This window comes from Drosophila melanogaster, chromosome 2R, assembly GCF_000001215.4.
Source record: "Drosophila melanogaster chromosome 2R".
In the NCBI taxonomy this organism is placed as follows: domain Eukaryota; kingdom Metazoa; phylum Arthropoda; class Insecta; order Diptera; family Drosophilidae; genus Drosophila; species Drosophila melanogaster.
In genome coordinates, this window is record NT_033778.4 from 13,495,005 (window position 1) to 13,513,129 (window position 18,125).

The 18,125-nt window shown below is 45.7% G+C and overlaps 4 protein-coding genes across 13 annotated transcripts; 3 read left to right on the forward strand and 1 right to left on the reverse strand.

Moving 5' to 3' along the window:
• Nucleotides 1-217: 217 nt before the first annotated feature.
• On the reverse strand, nt 218-7,837 carry drk (downstream of receptor kinase). Of its 5 annotated transcripts, none has more exons than NM_165998.2 (6): nt 7,687-7,837; nt 6,809-6,920; nt 2,788-2,885; nt 2,609-2,728; nt 2,364-2,529; nt 218-2,147 (listed from the first exon to the last, which is right to left on the reverse strand). In NM_165998.2, the coding sequence occupies exons 2-6, from the start codon at nt 6,884-6,886 to the stop codon at nt 1,974-1,976; spliced, it is 636 nt and encodes a 211-aa protein (NP_725306.1). In that variant the 5' UTR covers nt 6,887-6,920; nt 7,687-7,837; the 3' UTR covers nt 218-1,973. The 5 variants fall into 5 exon arrangements, with proteins under 5 accessions (NP_725306.1, NP_476858.1, NP_725304.1 ...); NM_057510.4 differs by having other exon boundaries at nt 6,809-7,087; NM_165994.2 differs by having other exon boundaries at nt 1,437-2,147; nt 6,809-7,087; nt 7,756-7,837.
• Nucleotides 5,617-11,007, forward strand: mars. 4 transcript variants are annotated; one of them, NM_001299459.1, is made up of 4 exons: nt 5,617-6,004; nt 6,470-7,394; nt 7,799-9,538; nt 9,596-11,007. In NM_001299459.1, exons 3-4 carry the CDS (start codon nt 8,032-8,034, stop codon nt 10,852-10,854), a joined length of 2,766 nt encoding a protein of 921 aa, NP_001286388.1. In that variant the 5' UTR covers nt 5,617-6,004; nt 6,470-7,394; nt 7,799-8,031; the 3' UTR covers nt 10,855-11,007. The 4 variants fall into 4 exon arrangements, with proteins under 4 accessions (NP_001286388.1, NP_001286387.1, NP_001163142.1 ...); NM_001299458.1 differs by lacking the exon at nt 6,470-7,394; NM_001169671.2 differs by lacking the exon at nt 5,617-6,004 and having other exon boundaries at nt 7,072-7,744.
• Nucleotides 11,008-11,425: 418 nt separating this feature from the next.
• On the forward strand, nt 11,426-18,108 carry mip120 (Myb-interacting protein 120). 2 transcript variants are annotated; one of them, NM_137035.2, is made up of 5 exons: nt 11,426-11,789; nt 14,785-16,232; nt 16,291-17,204; nt 17,293-17,432; nt 17,500-18,108. In NM_137035.2, exons 1-5 carry the CDS (start codon nt 11,765-11,767, stop codon nt 17,823-17,825), a joined length of 2,853 nt encoding a protein of 950 aa, NP_610879.1. In that variant the 5' UTR covers nt 11,426-11,764; the 3' UTR covers nt 17,826-18,108. The 2 variants fall into 2 exon arrangements, with proteins under 2 accessions (NP_610879.1, NP_001163143.1); NM_001169672.1 differs by lacking the exon at nt 11,426-11,789 and adding an exon at nt 14,614-14,723.
• mEFTu1 (mitochondrial translation elongation factor Tu 1) lies at nt 12,553-14,328 on the forward strand. Of its 2 annotated transcripts, NM_080013.4 has the most exons (2): nt 12,553-12,654; nt 12,711-14,328. In NM_080013.4, exon 2 carries the CDS (start codon nt 12,740-12,742, stop codon nt 14,207-14,209), a length of 1,470 nt encoding a protein of 489 aa, NP_524752.1. In that variant the 5' UTR covers nt 12,553-12,654; nt 12,711-12,739; the 3' UTR covers nt 14,210-14,328. The 2 variants fall into 2 exon arrangements, with proteins under 2 accessions (NP_524752.1, NP_001163144.1); NM_001169673.2 differs by having other exon boundaries at nt 12,553-14,328.
• Nucleotides 18,109-18,125: the final 17 nt, after the last annotated feature.

Below are 18,125 nucleotides of genomic sequence, written 5' to 3' on the forward strand. Positions count from 1 at the left end.
TTAGCGATATTGTTTGTGCAACTTAAAAAAAATAAATTTTCAATATTGAAGCAACTCAATTAATGACAATTTTGTATAGACTAACAATGACACGATCATTTGCTCTGTTAATGTAACATCAACATTTGCAATTTCCTGTTAATAGCCCGTTATAAGTCTTTTACTATCGGTCGTCTATCGATATCGGCCTTTTAGCCGCCCATTCAAATTCAAATGTATATATCATAGTTTATTAGATAAATCAGTTTGTTGCTTAAACTACGTCCTCAACTTAACATACCGTATGCAATGTTTCATTTGTGTATTCGCTTGTTAGTTAATATCTAAACCTTGTCAATTGCCTGCTTTATTGTTACGATTAGAATTTATGTTTAAATATGCGGCTACTACTGGTTCTGGGCCGGGAAATGCTCGCCAACGCCTGCAAATATGCTCAAAAAGTACAAAACTGTCGTGCGTCCAGCTGCTGGCCAATATAAATTGCGGCTTATGTAAACTATGGCCTATCAAAAGTTATTTTTGATGTGTTGTTTCCATGAGGCATCGTCGTCGTGTTTCTTAGTTTGGTGGATATTAGGAAAATGTATAAATGTATTTGCTTCGATATATAATATTTATATATAGATAAAAAAATAGGCTTAAAATGTTTCGTTTTAGCATTTTGTTGTTGTTTAAATTACTTTATATTGGCAACTCTCATTACATTTGTTAATGCATATAGTTATGTAGTTGAAAAACGCTCGAACGTGCAACTATTTCGCTTTGCTGATGACAAAAATGGTTACACACAGCACACTCAACCAATTATATAAATAGTAGTAGTAATAATTTATAGCACAATATGATATAGCAGCAGTTTGAAACTTTTTACACATGTCACAAATGTTTTCTTCCCGTTTGCAAGATTCATTTTTCGTTCATGGAGTTTTTGTGGTCAGAAGACAGAGTGCAAATTATAATTACTGACAATTTTCAACTTTAAAGCGAAGGGACAAAATTTCACATAATCAATTTACAGTCGCCGCAAAAGTTGCATGTGCAGCCGAGGCCTAATATCGTTCAATTTGCATTAAGAAGATACATATTTATTTATAGATGCGTGCATGTATGCATATAGTAACCAGCGATGCAAAAATTAATTTAATTTATGTGGTAGGCATTTACGATAATATAATATAAATTTTGTTTTAATTGTCTTCAGCTTTGAGACATTTAGGCAAAAGTTTTCTTTTCATAGTGAATTTGTTTTGTTTTCTATAAAACGTGTTAAGCATTAGGTTGGTTGGTTGGTAATTCGTTATCATATAATCATAATAATATAAGTGTTCACTCGCTGCGAAACGCACTCCTTGAAAACATCAAAACATAAACTAAAGAGCACATGTAGGGCAAAATCCTCAACACACGTTCAAAAGCACAGGACAGAACTTCTCTTTATCGAACTTAAATTATATATTTATATCAAAAATCCGCTTGTTTACAATAATAATAATAGTGCCTGGTCTGGTATGTAGACATACTTGCATATGCCTATAGTTGCGGTCAAGATTGTAGCAAGTGAGTTTCGTCCTCTGTGCGGAAGGATTGCAAAGGAAAACTCCGATCAAATGCCTTTTTCTTCGGCCGCAGCTATAAATACACAAATAAATTTACATATCTAGTTTAAAGTGTCACTCAGTTGCTATTAAACGATTTCGTAATGTTATCGTAATGTAATTGTTTTATCAAAAAACGTCAAAACGTAAAAAATGCATTCGGCTTAAAGGCTTAAACTTGTGTTGTTCTATACGTTGTCTACAGAATTTATGTCCACGTTTCTTGTATATAAATATTTAAAATTTGTGTTTTTTAGTTTCTTCTTGTTGTTATTCGCAATTGCTGATAATGCTGCCTAATCGTTATGGGTGTGTGTTGTGTTTTTCGCGTTTCCCGGAGAGGATTGTGTGTGGCGTCCCTCCTTAGAAGTTATCTTATTATGAATGATATGGCGTCACATAAGTTGCTGGGAAGATGCCTTTCCTATTGCCGATCTCGCCGTTCCACCAGTTCTCATCGGAGCGATCTGTGACGGTGATGACATCGCCGCGTCTGAAGTCCAATTCCCCGGATTCCTGTGGCACAAAATCGTACAGCGCCTGCACGAGCATCTGCAATAAAAAAAATCGTTCGGACATAATGAATCCAATCTAATACTCTTGGCATCGCTGTTTGTTTATAGTTCAAATGGGTGGGCGGTGGCGGCGGCATCGTACGCAAACATGACCTCAATGTGTTATGCGAAATTTGTATTTTTAAAATGAATCTGCATGTTTGCTGAGCAAACTCATCACATCAAAATGGAATGGAATGGACGGCACACCCACCTCTTCAGGTATCATATCACGCAATTTGACATCCTGCGACCGGGACACGCTCGCCGTCCGATGATATTCGACCAGTTCGTTGAGGGAGTTGAACTTGACCACCCAGAGGAAGAATTTGCTTTGGGCATCGCGCAGAACCTTGAAATGCTGAACGCCATCGGGGCATCTGAAGGGGCAAAGAATTTCGATTATATACGGTTTTCAATCATAAATATGAAAGCTGAAGCCATTCAAGCGCAACTCACTTGACTGATAAGGAGAAATCGCCGGGACTGGATTCGCTGATGCGTATCAAGAAGGCGCCTTCGTGCTTATTTGACAGCAGCTTCTCAGCATCGGCGCGTGTGATGCGTCCGTAATACCAGCTACAATAGAAATGATCATTATTTGGGTCTCGATATTGGAAATTTCAGGCTCGACTTACTCGTGATTCTTCATTTCTATGTAATTACTAGGTATGAGGCCTTCCTTTCCATCCAGCTCCGCGCGATACCAATTTGAATCGTCTTCCATATTTAATATCTGTGTAAAAAGAAGGGATGTAAGTTAATTTAAGCAATACAAATCAATGGGTTTGTAAATGTAATGAACCATATTTTTGATTAAATAACTAATAAAGAAAGCTTGATTTGTGGAAAAAAGGATCTTAATGGGCATAAAATTACCTAAATCTTCTACCCCTGCCTAATAAAACAATCATATATTCAGCTTCATGAGGCTGAGTTAAATGTTAAATATGTTCTTTGGTTTTTCCATGAAGTTATTAAAACCGGAGCATCTGATTTTAATTCCCATTTCTCACGAAACCAAAGTACCAGCTGCACAGTGAGTAATCCGATCCCCGAAAATTTGTTGTAAGAACCTGCCTCCGTTGTTTCCATTTTGAGGGCCACTCCCCTTTAATCCCAACCCCCCCAGACAATGGCGATCAATCGAGACATTCTTCCGCTTTGTTTATTGGCGACTGGCCCGATTCCCCAGTGGATTCGATGAACAGTTTTCAATTGTTTGTTGATTGAGCGTTGTCCCAAAAAACTGTGTCAGTGCGCAATCAGCGAAGATAGGCTTATGGTTTGGTATGAAACGTACATATTTATCTATTATCTCCACTATTCTCATATCTTTTTTTTCTTGCGAAACGCTAAAAATAGGCAAGCATTATGGCCGCGACATGTGATAAGAATGTTAAGTGAAACGGAGCACTCACTCGAATGGACGAATTTCACTTTTGTCTATCTAATGAACTTTTTCCTAGCCCATTTCGCATGCCAATGACACAACAACAGGCTGCTGCCTACGTAATCATCGACTACTTTTATGATATCTTACGATTGACAGCCGAAATTGAAGATTGTCTATCTGCAAAGGTCTCGCCATTTGCTTGGCCACTGGGAATTCCCAGATTCGAAGGTGCTGAGTTGAGCTTTTATGAATGAATCTCGTCGCTTATGACGGCGCCCAGCAGCCTTCAGTTTTCGGAATCTGTTTGCTTTTCTCAAGGAAATCGGTTGCACAAATACCCAGGAAATGTGTTTATTGTGCAAAGGTCAGGATTTCGACTTTTAGTTAAGTCTTAAGTAAAGCATATTCCTATCTTTATGGATTTCTGCCATTTTTCCCTTGAGCAGTTCAGTGTTTATTTGGTAGCTTTGTTGTTTTCCAATATAGCTTGTTCGTCAAGTCGGAATAATGGAATGGCATTCAAATGAGTCACCCACAAAAAAAACCCCTGTTGATACTGTGTAGTTGAGGGTTGGTTACTTTTCTGAAGTTGCAACTTGTAATTACCCCATGAATGTCTCATCGTTAATTATACACGCTACTAACATACGAGGTTAATAACAAACATAATACCTTAACCCACAGATCGATTTCTTGTTAATTAAAGATACAAATATATATATATAAATATGAGATATATCATATTCGATTCGTATAATGATGTTTCGAGTTTTTTGGTTACATTTTCGCACGTCGGAATGTGGAGGGGATTTGGGTGATGTGGAGCTGGAGGTGGATGGGGTGTCAATGTCGTTTCCAGCTTATGTAAAACCCAATTATTGTGCTCACTGTTGGCTGTGGCAGTGGGATTTTGCCCGCTCAGCTGGATCTGGCCGACTAATTGGCATAGCTCCATAGTTCTAATCCACCCCGCGATCACCGACCATCCCGCCCGCATCTGTCACCCAGACATTGTTCATCGTATATTTATTTTATTTTTAGATTGTTTCATTCATTGAAAACAGCCGCCGAGAAATTCATTTCCACGGATTCGTCGTCTATTACAGAAAGTTTTCTCGCCGCTCAGCACTGGGAAAAACCAGAGGGTTTAGAAATAATATAAACTTAAATATGCTGAAATGCTTCAAGAACATAAACTTTCCAAGTATTCCATGATCGCATATTTATTTTCCCAACTGCATAAGGAAGTGCACCATTTTTTTTTCAGTGCAGGCAATGTGCAATGTGCCTGTTGGATAATGCATAAATATTTAGCGGCGCTTTCGGAAGGCAGGCACGTAGTGGCCATGATTGTTATTATCAATTGTTTATACTCGTATGCTTATGTAATTACTAGAGAAAAAATTCTATTGTCGTTTCGGAAATCCGACGCTGAAAAAAGTGTCAAAGCAACACGAACGTTCACTTTTCGCTGTTTTCGCGACAAGCGAAAGTTGAGCACAGAATCCCATTTCGTGTGTTTCACATTGTTATGATAAAACGTGGCCACTTTTGGTGCCCACACAACAAGGCCGTTAGAATTGGAGGCATTTTTTTTTTTGGAAAATGGAGCTCCAAATATCCAAGAAATACGCTGACCTGTAAACCAGTTTTCTGGAAAGAGAACGAACCCCAATGAAATGTTTGATGATTCACAGCGCTCCTCTCTCTATCGCCTTCTATGCCTGCTGTATGTTTGCTGGATTGGGGCATCTTTTCAGATAAGGCTATCGAGAAGTGACTAATCGCTGGCAAACAAACAAATGCGCTGGGAGTTCGAACAGATATGCGTAACATACATATCTCCAATGCGAGATAATCGTGTATTTCTATTTATCCCCCGCATCAATGGAGCCCAGAACTATGGGCTATTAAACGAACTATGACTATCAGTGCGGATTGTTTACCCATTGATAAGACCGTGCAGCTGGACAGAGGGCTCATCTACGGCGTAGAAGCCCCTCTAATGGACGGGAGCAGCGCACACACTTGACCTTCGGGCGGCGATAAAGAAGCCTCTTCGGCGAGTCATTGACACCATCAATCAGCAGCAGCGGCAGCAGCAGCAACAAATGCTGCAAATGCAGCGGCGGCATATGGAAAAGAGGCGCAAAAAAAAGAGGCACAAAAAGGGAGAAAACCTGCCACGGGCCTGGGTTCCTGCTGTGACTAACCTACGACAAGGTAGACACACAGCAACGAAAATCAGCTTACATCGCGCCCTGGCAACAAGAAACCGGAAAATTCGCCAGCCAAAACAAAGGGTTTGGCCTAGGACAGCCAGCCAGCCAGCCATCGAGCCAGTGAGCCAACACAAACACAAACACCTGGAAGGAAGCAAGGCGGCGAAAAAGATCGAATCGCAGCCTGCCAGCAGCCTTTTTCTTGGCCAGAAAAGCCAGCGAATACAAGCAACACGGGTAAGCATCGGATGTCCCCCACAAAGTTCCGCAAAGTCAAAGGGGGCATCGAATATATCATCACTACAAACTGTTGGAATTGTTTTTCTAAGCATTCGGAAGAAAACGAATAAGGAAAGTTGAAATAGTATATATACTATAGGAATGCTAACAATAAATAAGTTCATTCAAGGAAACACAGTGAAAAATGCTAGATTTGCAAAGTATAGTATATAGATTAAATCATATATGCATGTTTATAGCTTTAGAAACCCCCTCCTCACATCATTTTTTAAACTTACTTTGTAATGCTAATCACAACTATATGCAGATTAAATGGGGTCAAAAATATGGTCTTGATAGATTTGAAGTGCAGTTGAGAAATGAAAAAATGTAGAGTAGAATGTACAATATTTCAGTATGTGATGCTTCACAAGGATTTTGTACTGATAGTGGAATATATTTGACTGAATCTTTTCGTTCTAGTAAGAGTATTCGGGCTGCGGTGGCTAATGAGTCGTAATCCTTTCGTGTTGCCTTCTGCGAATGCACCTTTTGAAACTCTTTAGCCAGCTTTTGCGACTGCTGTCTGTTTGGTCGCGATTTAGTAACAAAATCTGTCTGGGGATTGAACCTAGGATGTGGGTTAAGGCAACGACCTGGACGGCGGCAGCTGCATCGCAGCGGATTATGCATGCAGGACCTGCCACGTCCCCCTGTGCACCCCCTTACACCCTTGCGTGCCCCCATTCAGTGTGAAGTCTATGAATAAATGCAGATATTATGATTTGAGGTGGGAATTGATGATTTTGGAACAGCACTCACCTTTAGAATCTGAGTTTTGCGAAAACTCAGCTCGTCGTCAGCCGTCGCAGAGAAATCGTGTTTGGCAATCGCTTCCATTTTGCTGTGTTGTTTTGTGCGCAGTTAGAAAACGCTTTCGGAGTTTGTTTTAAAATTTAGTTGCAATTGTAGTTTTGGATTTAGTTCTATCAGCCTTGATGCACCACACACACGCACACACAGAGGCACAGACACACACGCTCGTTCTCTGCTCTTTCTCTCTAACTCTCTTTGAATTTCTCTCTCACTCACTACTCAGTGCTGTGGAAATGAAAACGAAACGAGACGAATCCGCGATTAGTTAGCGCACATTATATAAACGATAAATCATGGATATTCGGCAGTGCGCTTTTCTCAGTTCGGTTAATAATAATATATCTTGTGCGAAGGCAAGGGAAGAAAGCGATTAAAAATACACCGACGACGACGACATTCCCAGGCGGAGCAGCAACAGAGAATGAACACAGACACGAGCCGCTCTCTCCACGGCGGCCACTGTGTGGGTGTGTGTGCGTGAGCGTGGCAGCGTTGCCAGCAGCTTGCGATTTGGAATTTCGGGGAAAAGCAGGTACCGCAAAAGCAATTAGACGATGTTTGGCTATTACTTGTTGTTATGCGAAGTAATTTGCCTTAAATAATATGAAATGTGTCGCTTAGAACACAATTAACATTTGGCAATCTAGGGCGTGGGTGCTTGCTGTTGGCAATGCTGCCGCGGTGACGTTGTTGTTTGTTTTATTTTTTGTAACCCCAATAAACACACACACACACACACACGCGGCGCTTATATTTCTATATGCGTAAGTTGCGGCTAACTATTTTCGAGTCTCTGGCACGTGCAAAGAGGCCGCCGGGCTTACAATTTCAAAGGGCTAGGGTGGCTGCAAGCTTAAGCGACACTAATTAGGCGCGGGAGCGGTTTGGCTAACATATTACTACTGCTAAATTTGTAATTCACTTTTATTTTCATAGCAGCGTGACCGTGGCCGGGTCGCTTTATTATTCCAAGAAAATATACTGAACACAACACTGTGGGAGAGGCATACCGCAGGGCTTTCGTAGTTTTCCTTCACCTGGTCACACCGCAAGACGCTTCGCCATTTTAAAAATCAAAACAGGAGACGCTTCGCCGGAAAAGTCAGCATTACGTTTCATTCCCAACCGGACACTTCAGTTTGACTCGCCCATCCGTCACAGCAGTCGCCATGCAGCGCCACAAGGAACTGTACAAGGAGCAATCGCTGGTGCTGAGTCCGCGCAATCACTGCCAGGAGAACAGGGATCGGTTGCAGGCGGCGCGCGCCAAAAAACGAGAGGATTGTTTTTATCAGAACCGCATCATCAGCGTGAGCCCGACGCCCGTCAAAATAAAGCAATTGGCGGCGGCCCAAGCTGCTCTGACCCAGGAAAATGTGGCACCCAAACTGGAGAGTCCGGAGCGGCTGGACACGAAGCCCGCAGAACTGCTGAAGGAATCCAACCCGAAGGTCTCCCGCCAGAAGCTCTACTTACAACGCTACATGGAGTGGAAGATAGCCAAGACCAAGGAGCATAAGCAGCAAGACCAGAAACGTCGAGGCGCAGCCATCAATGTGCCGACAGTAAAACAATCAAAGGCCTTGCCCAAATCACAAACATTTCGGGTTCCCGATAATCTGGCTTCTGCAAAGCAGAAGGAGGCGGCTCCCATGTTCCAGCCTCCCAAGCGGTGTTCTCTCTACATGATTGCCAATCCGACGGGCAAGGGAAAAGCCGCAGAACCGATTAAACCTTCAATACCCAAGCCAACGTCAGCAGCAGCTCCTCCGTCATCCAATACCGTGGCTGCATCTTCCGCCTTGGCCAGGCATAAATCAGCTGCTTCTGCAACAAAAATAGTGCCTGCAATTCGTCAGAACAACAATCCAGTGGCCTTGGCCAGGCAAAAAGCAGCTGCACGACCCATTCCCAACACAACGAAGCAAACTACCAGTGTAAGGCAGCCTGGGATTGAAGCGAAAAAGATCACTACCACCATACCCAGACCCACCCCAGCGACAGTCACGAAAGCGAAAACGCCAGGCATACGACAACAGCCACCAGTGGTCAGCACAAAGCCAAGATTACCTGAGCCGCCAGCGCCACGGACAGCTAGACTGCCCAATGTGTTGTCCAAGCCGTTCGAGAAACCTTTAGGAAACAAGGCACCAGTGACACGACGGGCGAATGTCGTGAAACCACAGCCTATACGTGGCGGAGGTGGTGCCGCGGCCAAGTTCAAGGACACAGCTGGAGCGACCAGCAAGGCAGCAAGTCACTCCATACGAATGAAGGCCACCAAGATAAAGAGCCAGTACACGAGGCTTCAGGACAACGTGCGAAAGCTTCCTCAGCTCAAAGCCGAGTTGCTGCACGCAGCCACGCTAGATATACCGCCTCTCACGCCGCTAGACGATATCCATAATCCCTTTATCGACCAGGCCACATCAACGCAGTGCAAGTCGAACAATAGCAGCGGTCATCTTTTGGAGGCGTTTGGCGACACCATCTTGTTGAGCCCGGTGGCACCGGTCAAAGCTGAAGGAGAAAGTTCGGTGAAAAGGCAGTTGCTGCCGGAAGGTAAGAAAGAGGCGTCAGGTCCGGTGGCAAAGAAAAAGTTCGACTTTACGCGTTACTCAGTGGCGAATTCGCCGGCGGAGGACTCGCTCATCTTGGATCCTCAGCAGACGACGGGTGAGTTTGGGATACGCCTTCTCCAATCTTAAACTCAAACTCACATTTTCCTTTCAGTTAAAGAAGACACTGGAGATTCCACTTTGGTGCCAGAGGGTACAAAGACACCGCCACGTCGCGAATCCAATGGAATGCCCAACTATCTCAGTCCGTTTGTTAGTGTCTCGCGGGGAAAGGTGAACTCGCGCTGTGAGAAGGAGAAACGCAATAGCTTCTACCTGTCCAATGAGGAATCGCCCTTGGAAGTTCGCCGTGCCATTGAATCGGTTCTGTACTTCCGACTGCAGCTGGAAAACGAGATCACGCGCCTCCAAGCGCTTTGCGCTGAATGGGAGGCGTACAGCAAGGAGAATGAGGCACGGCTGCAGGAAACGGGCGGCATTGACATGATCAACGTGACCATCGGTCAAACACGTCTGCTGACCACAAAAAAGATGATGCAGTTCAGCGGCCTGATCGATCGTTGCGAGGCTGGAGCGACCGGCAAGAACAGTCAGCCAAACGATGGCAGTGAGGATTCGAAACCGGTGCAGGCTGAGGATCTGGAGGGCTGGTGGGACATGCTGCGCCTGCAGAGCGAGAACGTGGACAAGCGTTTCGATAACCTGAAACGTTGGAAGGCCAACGACTGGCTGGATCCGGATGCCGTGGCCGAGGAACCCAAACAGCCGAAGCCCAAGCCCAAGATAAGTCGCAACATGAAGATCAAATCGAAGGCCAAGCCGAGCAGCAATCTGCAGCAGTTCCTCCGCAAAGCCCATGCCAACATGAAGAAGACCAAGGTGGAGGAGCCAACGCTGGAGGATGGCCTGCCCGCCACGTCCTCGCGCCACAGTTCGCCGCGAGTAATCGTAGTTCGCAACCGCCGATCCTTTTCGCCCGCCCGCACAGTACTCCGCATGTCCACCGGCGAGGGCCGTCAGTCGATTGCGCCAAATGCGCTCCTGAAATCAGCGATTCTTGCGGCCGCCGAGCAGAACGCTGCCAAGACGCCGCCGCCTAAGCCGCGCACCTCCATCCTCAAGACGCCCGGCACCACGAAACGCCAGAACCGTGGCGTGCTCTTCAGCGCCAAGAAGAGCGTACGACGATTCCAGTTCACCTACGAGGAGGGAAACATTAGCAACGACGAGACAGTGGGCGCCGACAAGTTGGAGGACTGCGAGGAGGACATGTCGCTGGAAGCCTCCACGGAAAGCGGATCCCTGGAACAGAATCCGGGAAGGGATTCCAATCAGGAGAATGAAGCAACTCCTCGCACGTACACGCTGCGCAATCGGCGGGTGAATCTGCGTCCCTCCTCCGAGTTTATGTAGTTTTGTCTATTGACAGTAATTGTCCGTTGTGGAATTGTTTATACTTTTATCTTCTTAGTTTAATATTTTTTTGCGGATGCCATTAAGTGTTAATTTATTAAGATGTTGAAAATTACATTTGGCGTTTTAAATGTTCGACGAGTATGTTCTGTGAAAATGAAAGCTTATTTTATTTTTAATTATCTATCTTACCTTGATTATAATTTAGACATAGTTAAAGGAATAAAAAAGAGAAGAATAAATAAATTTGAAATGCTTTTCTTATTGAAAGGGGATCGAAATTTAAAATTAACAATTTAATATCACAACACAGAAATTTGATTACGCGACTCAACTAGTAAAACTTGAATTTTGGAGTTCCAGAAAATTAATATTAAAATATTTGCATTTTTCAAGTTGTCTAAATAAATTTTAAGAATTTAGTTTTGGTATGAGTCTTTGCTAACATATTACCCAAGTCATTCACCTTCATGGCTCCGTATAATTTTGAAGTATTTTCCAGTATTTCCTAAGGAAATTTCAGTATATCTGCGTGTGTATGGCGGTATAATTTAACGGTAGCGACACGGTCTCACCCTGATTCATAAAAGTAAAGGAAGACCACTCGACGGCAATTTAAATTGAATTTTGAATTTTGCTGTTGCACTCGATTGTAAATACTCGTTGATAAGGCCGCCAAATGAAAGTGCACATAGCTGTGATATCGCGACGCGCATCTCACCGCAGTGACTAACCGCCTCGCGACCGTTTCGTTCGCCCGCGACGCCCTTTGAGTTCAACGCATTCACATTTCCCAGTGTGCAGATTTTCTTTTTGTTTTGTCCGCAGTCACCGCGCACTGCATTCAAAACAGCGCCCAACACACAATACGCGAACCACAGCGGCACAGCATACACAATACACACCCAGCATGGACACGAGTGGCGGAAATTTGGGTAAGGATCTGGTCATTTCGTATTTCAAATTGAATTTTCAACCTCTGGTACAGCGTGTACTCGCCATGGCAGTTGGGCCATTCGCTGGCGCGCAAATTGATCTCCTCGATTTGCGGCTCCCCCTTCGCTTGTCTACCCCCCTGCCACAACACCGGCAAGCTAACTTATGAGTGCGTATTGCATTGCGGTGTGCATATATCTGGCAATGGGTCTGAATTTAGATTTTTCGTAAGTTTGTGCACTCTGCTGACGAAACGAAAAAGTGCTTTTAACGATCTGGGAACATCCCATGGCGCTGCGTTGCCAGACAGCTTGTTACACACATGGGCATTTGTATGCTTGTGTTGGTGTTTTTAGTGGGGTACAGTCTTGGGGGCAAATGTTTTTACACTGTAAAAAGTATGCTAACGTGCAATTAGAGAATTGGCAAGCACATAAATTTAATTAGCAAGTTATATTTGGCATTGGTGTGTCCTATGAGTTTAGACGAGTTGTTGAGATGGGTGGTTAATGGGTGGAAAAAAACGCGCACAAAATAATAACGTCAACAAGGGGCTGCCACCCCTTTCAATGTTCTTATGCAAAAGTAGCAGTCAAATATATTACTCTATTTCAAAGTAAATATTTAAAGTAGTAGCCTGTTTTAATTAATGTTAATGTTTTATAATTATTTTACCATTATAAATTTTTTTTTTTTTAAATAATTTAACGTATCGATAAGTGGGTGGCCTATCGGACAACCTCCACCATGTGGCAACTCTGGCGCACAGCACATTTCAGGGTTTACGCAATTTCGAGCCGTAAGATTTTCTTCGACCTGTGAAAAGGCTTTTTACCCCCTGCCAGGATAGCTAAATCTTCACTCGTAAGTGCAGCAGGAGCTATCCATCGCGTAGCTCATATTCTAATCCACACATTTAGTTAAAAGCGCCAATAGGAAGCCCAGAACCATGTCACATGCATTTGCCGCCGCCGTCTGCCGGTCCACCGCATCCATGTCATTGGCCCTGCGCTGCAGCCGGCGCGCCATGAGCTCTGCCAGAATGCTGCGTATGGCGGGTGCCACTGCCACCTCCACGGCCTGCAAGGATTGGCAGAGAAACGGACTACTTGCTGCGCCCAGAACCGGCAACATGCAGCAGTACCTGCGCGAGTACGCCAACGAGAAGAAGGTGTTCGAGCGAACCAAGCCCCATTGCAATGTGGGCACCATTGGCCATGTGGATCACGGCAAGACCACGCTCACGGCGGCCATTACCAAGGTCCTGGCCGACAAGCAGCTGGCCGAGAGCAAGAAGTACAATGAAATCGACAATGCGCCCGAGGAGAAGGCTCGTGGTATTACCATCAATGTAGCCCACGTGGAGTACCAGACGGAGACGCGTCACTACGGCCACACAGATTGTCCGGGACATGCCGATTATATTAAGAACATGATCACCGGCACAGCCCAGATGGATGGCGCCATTCTCGTTGTGGCCGCCACCGATGGCGCCATGCCCCAAACTCGCGAGCATATGCTGCTAGCCAAGCAGATCGGCATTGATCACATCGTGGTGTTCATCAACAAGGTGGACGCCGCCGATGAGGAGATGGTCGACCTGGTGGAGATGGAGATCCGAGAGCTGCTTACCGAGATGGGCTATGATGGTGACAAGATCCCTGTGGTAAAGGGCTCGGCGCTGTGCGCCCTCGAGGACAAGAGTCCCGAGATCGGCAAGGAGGCGATCCTGAAACTGCTCCAGGAGGTGGATAGCTTCATCCCCACGCCTGTGCGCGAGCTGGACAAGCCCTTCCTGCTGCCTGTTGAGAATGTGTATTCGATTCCCGGACGCGGCACCGTCGTCACTGGTCGCCTGGAGCGCGGAGTGGTCAAGAAGGGCATGGAGTGCGAGTTCGTGGGCTATAACAAGGTGCTGAAGTCGACGGTGACGGGCGTGGAGATGTTCCACCAGATTCTGGAGGAGGCGCAAGCCGGTGATCAGCTGGGAGCTCTGGTGCGCGGCGTTAAGCGAGATGACATCAAGCGCGGCATGGTCATGTGCAAGCCGGGCAGTGTGAAGGCACTCGATCAGCTGGAGGCCCAGGTGTACATCCTGTCCAAGGATGAAGGCGGTCGCACAAAGCCCTTCATGTCCTTCATCCAACTGCAGATGTTCTCCCGCACCTGGGACTGTGCCGTGCAGGTGCAGATTCCCGATAAGGAGATGGTCATGCCCGGCGAAGACACCAAGCTCATTCTGCGCCTCATCCGGCCAATGGTCCTGGAGCAGGGACAACGCTTCACGCTGCGTGACGGAAACCTGACCCTGGGCACTGGTGTCGTCACCAGCACTCTGCCCCCATTGACTGAATCGCAGCGATCCGAGTTGACGGAGGGCAAGAAGGCGCGCGAGAAGAAGGTGGCGGCTAAGAAGTAGATCCCCGGAACGCCGTCAGTCATTAACTAAAATCATATTCTTAAGCGATTTTTATGCATATTGTATAAGTTGTTGGCGCTCCAATCACAATCGAGTAAAATATAAACAAACACCTATGGACAACGAAGTTTTAAAACTTGGAATATTAGTAGGGATCTTAAAATTGATTTAAAATAGTACGGCTTTTAAGTATTACTGTTGTTGCCTGACATTTCGGCATTTCAAAGGACTATTTGTTATATAAAGTTATGTAAGTAAGCATTGATCATTGATAAAGGGCAATATTTAATTTAGGCGCCACTCATCGATTGCTTATCGCTCTATGTTAACGGCATCCGAAATAGAGTGGTATCGAAATGGAGCCGATAAAATCAAACAAGGCCGATAATAACCTGACTACGACATTTTACAACACTGCTGCAACCGCCTTGAACGCAGCTGATGATAAAGAACATTTTGAAATTGATTTGAAAATTGGCAAAAATGAGTACCTACCGCGTAGACTACTTGACCGGTAGATTCAAGCACCGTAAACGTTTGTTTGCAAAGTAATTAATAACTTATTTTGTCCGCAGATTCCCTAGACGACACGGAACCATTGCCGGAGCTGAGTTTTGAAGACTTTTTGGAGCCAACGTCGGAGAAGAGTTCCCAGCACATGGAAATCGAAGCTCTGGACTCAGAGGAAGACAATATCGGCGGTGAAGATCTGGCCGATCCGGCCAACGATTCCCTGAACACGCCGCAGTTTAAGAAGAACGTGGTCCACATACTGGAGGACAAGAGGTTAAACTCGTCCGGACTAACCGTTTTGAAGTCGCACGCCATTAAGATGGTGACTGCCGGAGGTACTCCTCCGGCCAAGGCGCAAGTTACAGACGTAAAGATACTAAACAAATTGAAACCAATACCCAGCAGTACGCTAAAGATCGGTAGCACGACCATAGCGACCAAATCCACACCGGGCAGCATAACCAAGACTTTGGGCAACTTGACCCAGATTAGGACGAAAGATGGCCAAGTCATCTTTGTCCAGAAGTCTGTTCCTGGAACACAAAGCAGCACTGCGGTGACAGGGTCACCAAGCGGTGGAATAAGACGCCTCGTGGCGCCTTCTGGTATCCAGAAGGCAGTGCTTTCTAAGGGCGTGACCATGGCAAGCACGGGTCTGGTCAAGGCGGCTGTTCCTGCCAAAGCAAGCACCTCGGTACCCGGCTCAGCCATAACCTTAAAGGGCATCCAACCGCTGGCCGGAGGCACTGCGAAGGCGTCGACTTCCAGCACGACGGCAACCACATCCCCATCTTTGGCACAGCCCAACAAAATTCAGGTGGTGCGCACTGCCGATGGCAAAATTATCAAGATCAATCAGGCTGGTCCCTCACTGCTGGTGAACGCCAAACAGGGAACTGGGACCACAGTCACACCAGGAGGTTCTGCCGCCACTTCTGTCAAACTATCTCCCTCCACGGGAAATGTGGTGCTCAACAAGCCCGTTGGCCAGGTAGTGGTGAGAACAGAAACTCCTGTAAAAACGGCGACGGGCTCCGTTGCCAGTGCATCCGCAACACCGGGCAAGATGTTGGTTCAAAGTGGCGGCAAACAGATTCTTGTATCCAACAAGAACATCATTAAGCTGTCGCCGAATGCGAGTGCCACCAGTTCGACAACCCACACGACGGGCGGACAGACACCTTCCACCTCGAGCGGATTGCACGCTATTCAGCTGCCTGGCAAGGGAGGAATACAATATGTACGTGTCCTGAACAACAATAAGAGTGCCGCCGGAACAAGTGCAACAGCCTCAATCCCGAAAACAGTGCAAACTCAGAAGATCACTGTGGTGCGGCCACCGGCTGCTACTGGTGTTCCTGCCACATCTACTACAACATCCGCAGCAGCAGCTTCACCTGCAGCCGCATCGAAGGCAAACCTTGCCATGGGCAACACTAACAAGATTGTAATGCGATCAATGGGTGGCAGCATTGTGCCGCTGCCTTCCGTGCAGACGTTGGTCTCAAAGGTTGGTACTTGTGTTGGTACAAATTTATTTCATTCTAACTCAATTTCCATCTTTAAAGCGTGCGCTGGGCGCCATCTCCAACGCTTCAAAACCAGCCAGTGCGGCGAGCAGCAGCGCCACGCCGAGTGCCAGCCAGGAGTTGCCACGCAAACACCGTCTTACTGATCTCAATGTGCAGCTAAAGCAATCGGCCTCGGTCAGCAGTGAAGCTAGCGACAGCAGCGATGCGGGTCCTGAGGCCAAAAAGCCGCGTTACGTTATTACCATGCAGCAAGGATCACAGAAGGCAGCTTCCCAGCCAGTTCAGAAACTAATTAATCGGACAGCGAATGTACAGCGTGTGGTGTCTAGCAGTACAAGTCCCAGTTCCAACTCCACAAAGAAAATCTACAACTATGTTCAACCGACTGGAAGCAATGGGGCCAAGTACATGATCTGTAACTCGGGTGTGCCCCAATCATCGACGAGTGCCATGCGACGGGGATACACTGGATATGTGGAAAACAAGACGCGACGCCCGCCACCCATTTCCCCGCAACAGCACCGCTTTAAGCAGATGGGTCCCCAGCAGCAGTCCAAGCACCAGCAACTTCAAGCGCAGGCCAAGCAACGGATTAGACAGCAGCAACTGCCTACCGAACAATCGACGCCGATCAAGGTCGAGCCAAAGTTGCCGACACTGCCTCCGGGGGTGAAGGCCAATGTACCTGCCAAGCCGCTCTTTGAAGTCCTAAAACCTCCAGCAACCGCGGCAGCAGCCGGAGCCGTCGATCCATTGGGCGGCATGACTTCGCGGCGAAAGCACTGCAACTGCAGCAAGTCGCAGTGTCTAAAGCTTTACTGCGATTGCTTTGCAAACGGCGAGTTTTGTCAGGACTGCACCTGCAAGGATTGCTTTAACAATCTGGACTACGAAGTGGAGCGGGAGCGTGCTATTCGCAGCTGCCTCGATCGTAACCCCAGCGCCTTTAAGTAAGTTTATTTGAAAGGAAAAGCTTATGAGGTCTATCCTATGTTTCTAAAGATGCTAATCACAACTACTTTTTTTTTTTTTAAACAGACCCAAAATTACGGCACCCAATTCAGGTGATATGCGTCTGCATAACAAAGGTTGCAACTGCAAAAGATCGGGCTGCCTCAAGAACTATTGTGAGTGCTATGAGGCAAAGATTCCCTGCTCCAGCATATGTAAATGCGTTGGTAAGTGAACTGATAAATCTGTTTTATCTATGATCAAACTAACTGAATCAATCAACTTATTATTTAGGGTGTCGAAACATGGAAGACCGTCCGGACGTGGACATGGACTCTCTGGACGGATTGATGGGTGTCGAGGGTCAGAAAAAGGACAAAGCTAAAAACAAGCAATTGAACGAGAATCGCGCAAATATATATTTTACGGACGATGTCATTGAGGCGACCATCATGTGCATGATATCGCGGATTGTGATGCACGAGAAACAGAATGTGGCCGTGGAGGACATGGAGCGCGAGGTTATGGAGGAAATGGGCGAAAGTCTGACACAGATCATCGCTTTTGCCAAGGAAAAGCAAGAAACCTCTCAGATAGACGAGTCCAAGCCTTCTTCTTAGGCATGCAAATATAGTCACACATTAATTAGTTTATAAGTTCAAAGAGTTCTTGACCTTTTCTCAATCATATTCTAATTTTGGCTTTCTAAAAGTTGACCTTAAAGTAAAGTGTTTACCCTATTTAAATAATTTAAACACAAAATGTATATATCATACATAGCAAATTTCAGATATAAGGCTATTTTAATTTTTGGCCGAGCATTGTAATTGTGTTGTAAACTTTTCCCTTGGATTGAATGTAAATAATTTAGATACCTAATAAAGTTTAATGACCATTGAACACAAATGAAAAGAGACGTT

Excerpts from the sequence above, each read along its gene's own strand:
- mip120 (NM_001169672.1), top strand. The coding sequence starts at position 14,693 with ATGAGTACCTACCGCGTAGACTACTTGACCG. Across the intron at positions 14,724-14,784 it reads CCGCGTAGACTACTTGACCG|ATTCCCTAGACGACACGGAA; the intron begins GTAGATTCAAGC and ends TTTTGTCCGCAG. Across the intron at positions 16,233-16,290 it reads TGCAGACGTTGGTCTCAAAG|CGTGCGCTGGGCGCCATCTC; the intron begins GTTGGTACTTGT and ends CCATCTTTAAAG.
- drk (NM_165998.2), bottom strand. The coding sequence starts at position 6,886 with ATGGAAGCGATTGCCAAACACGATTTCTCTGCGACGGCTGACGACGAG. Across the intron at positions 2,886-6,808 it reads GCAAAACTCAGATTCTAAAG|ATATTAAATATGGAAGACGA; the intron begins GTGAGTGCTGTT and ends CTTTTTACACAG. Across the intron at positions 2,148-2,363 it reads GTGATATGATACCTGAAGAG|ATGCTCGTGCAGGCGCTGTA; the intron begins GTGGGTGTGCCG and ends TTTTTATTGCAG.
- mEFTu1 (NM_001169673.2), top strand. The coding sequence starts at position 12,740 with ATGTCACATGCATTTGCCGCCGCCGTCTGCCGGTCCACCGCATCCATG.
- mars (NM_001299459.1), top strand. The coding sequence starts at position 8,032 with ATGCAGCGCCACAAGGAACTGTACAAGGAGCAATCGCTGGTGCTGAGT. Across the intron at positions 9,539-9,595 it reads GGATCCTCAGCAGACGACGG|TTAAAGAAGACACTGGAGAT; the intron begins GTGAGTTTGGGA and ends TTTTCCTTTCAG.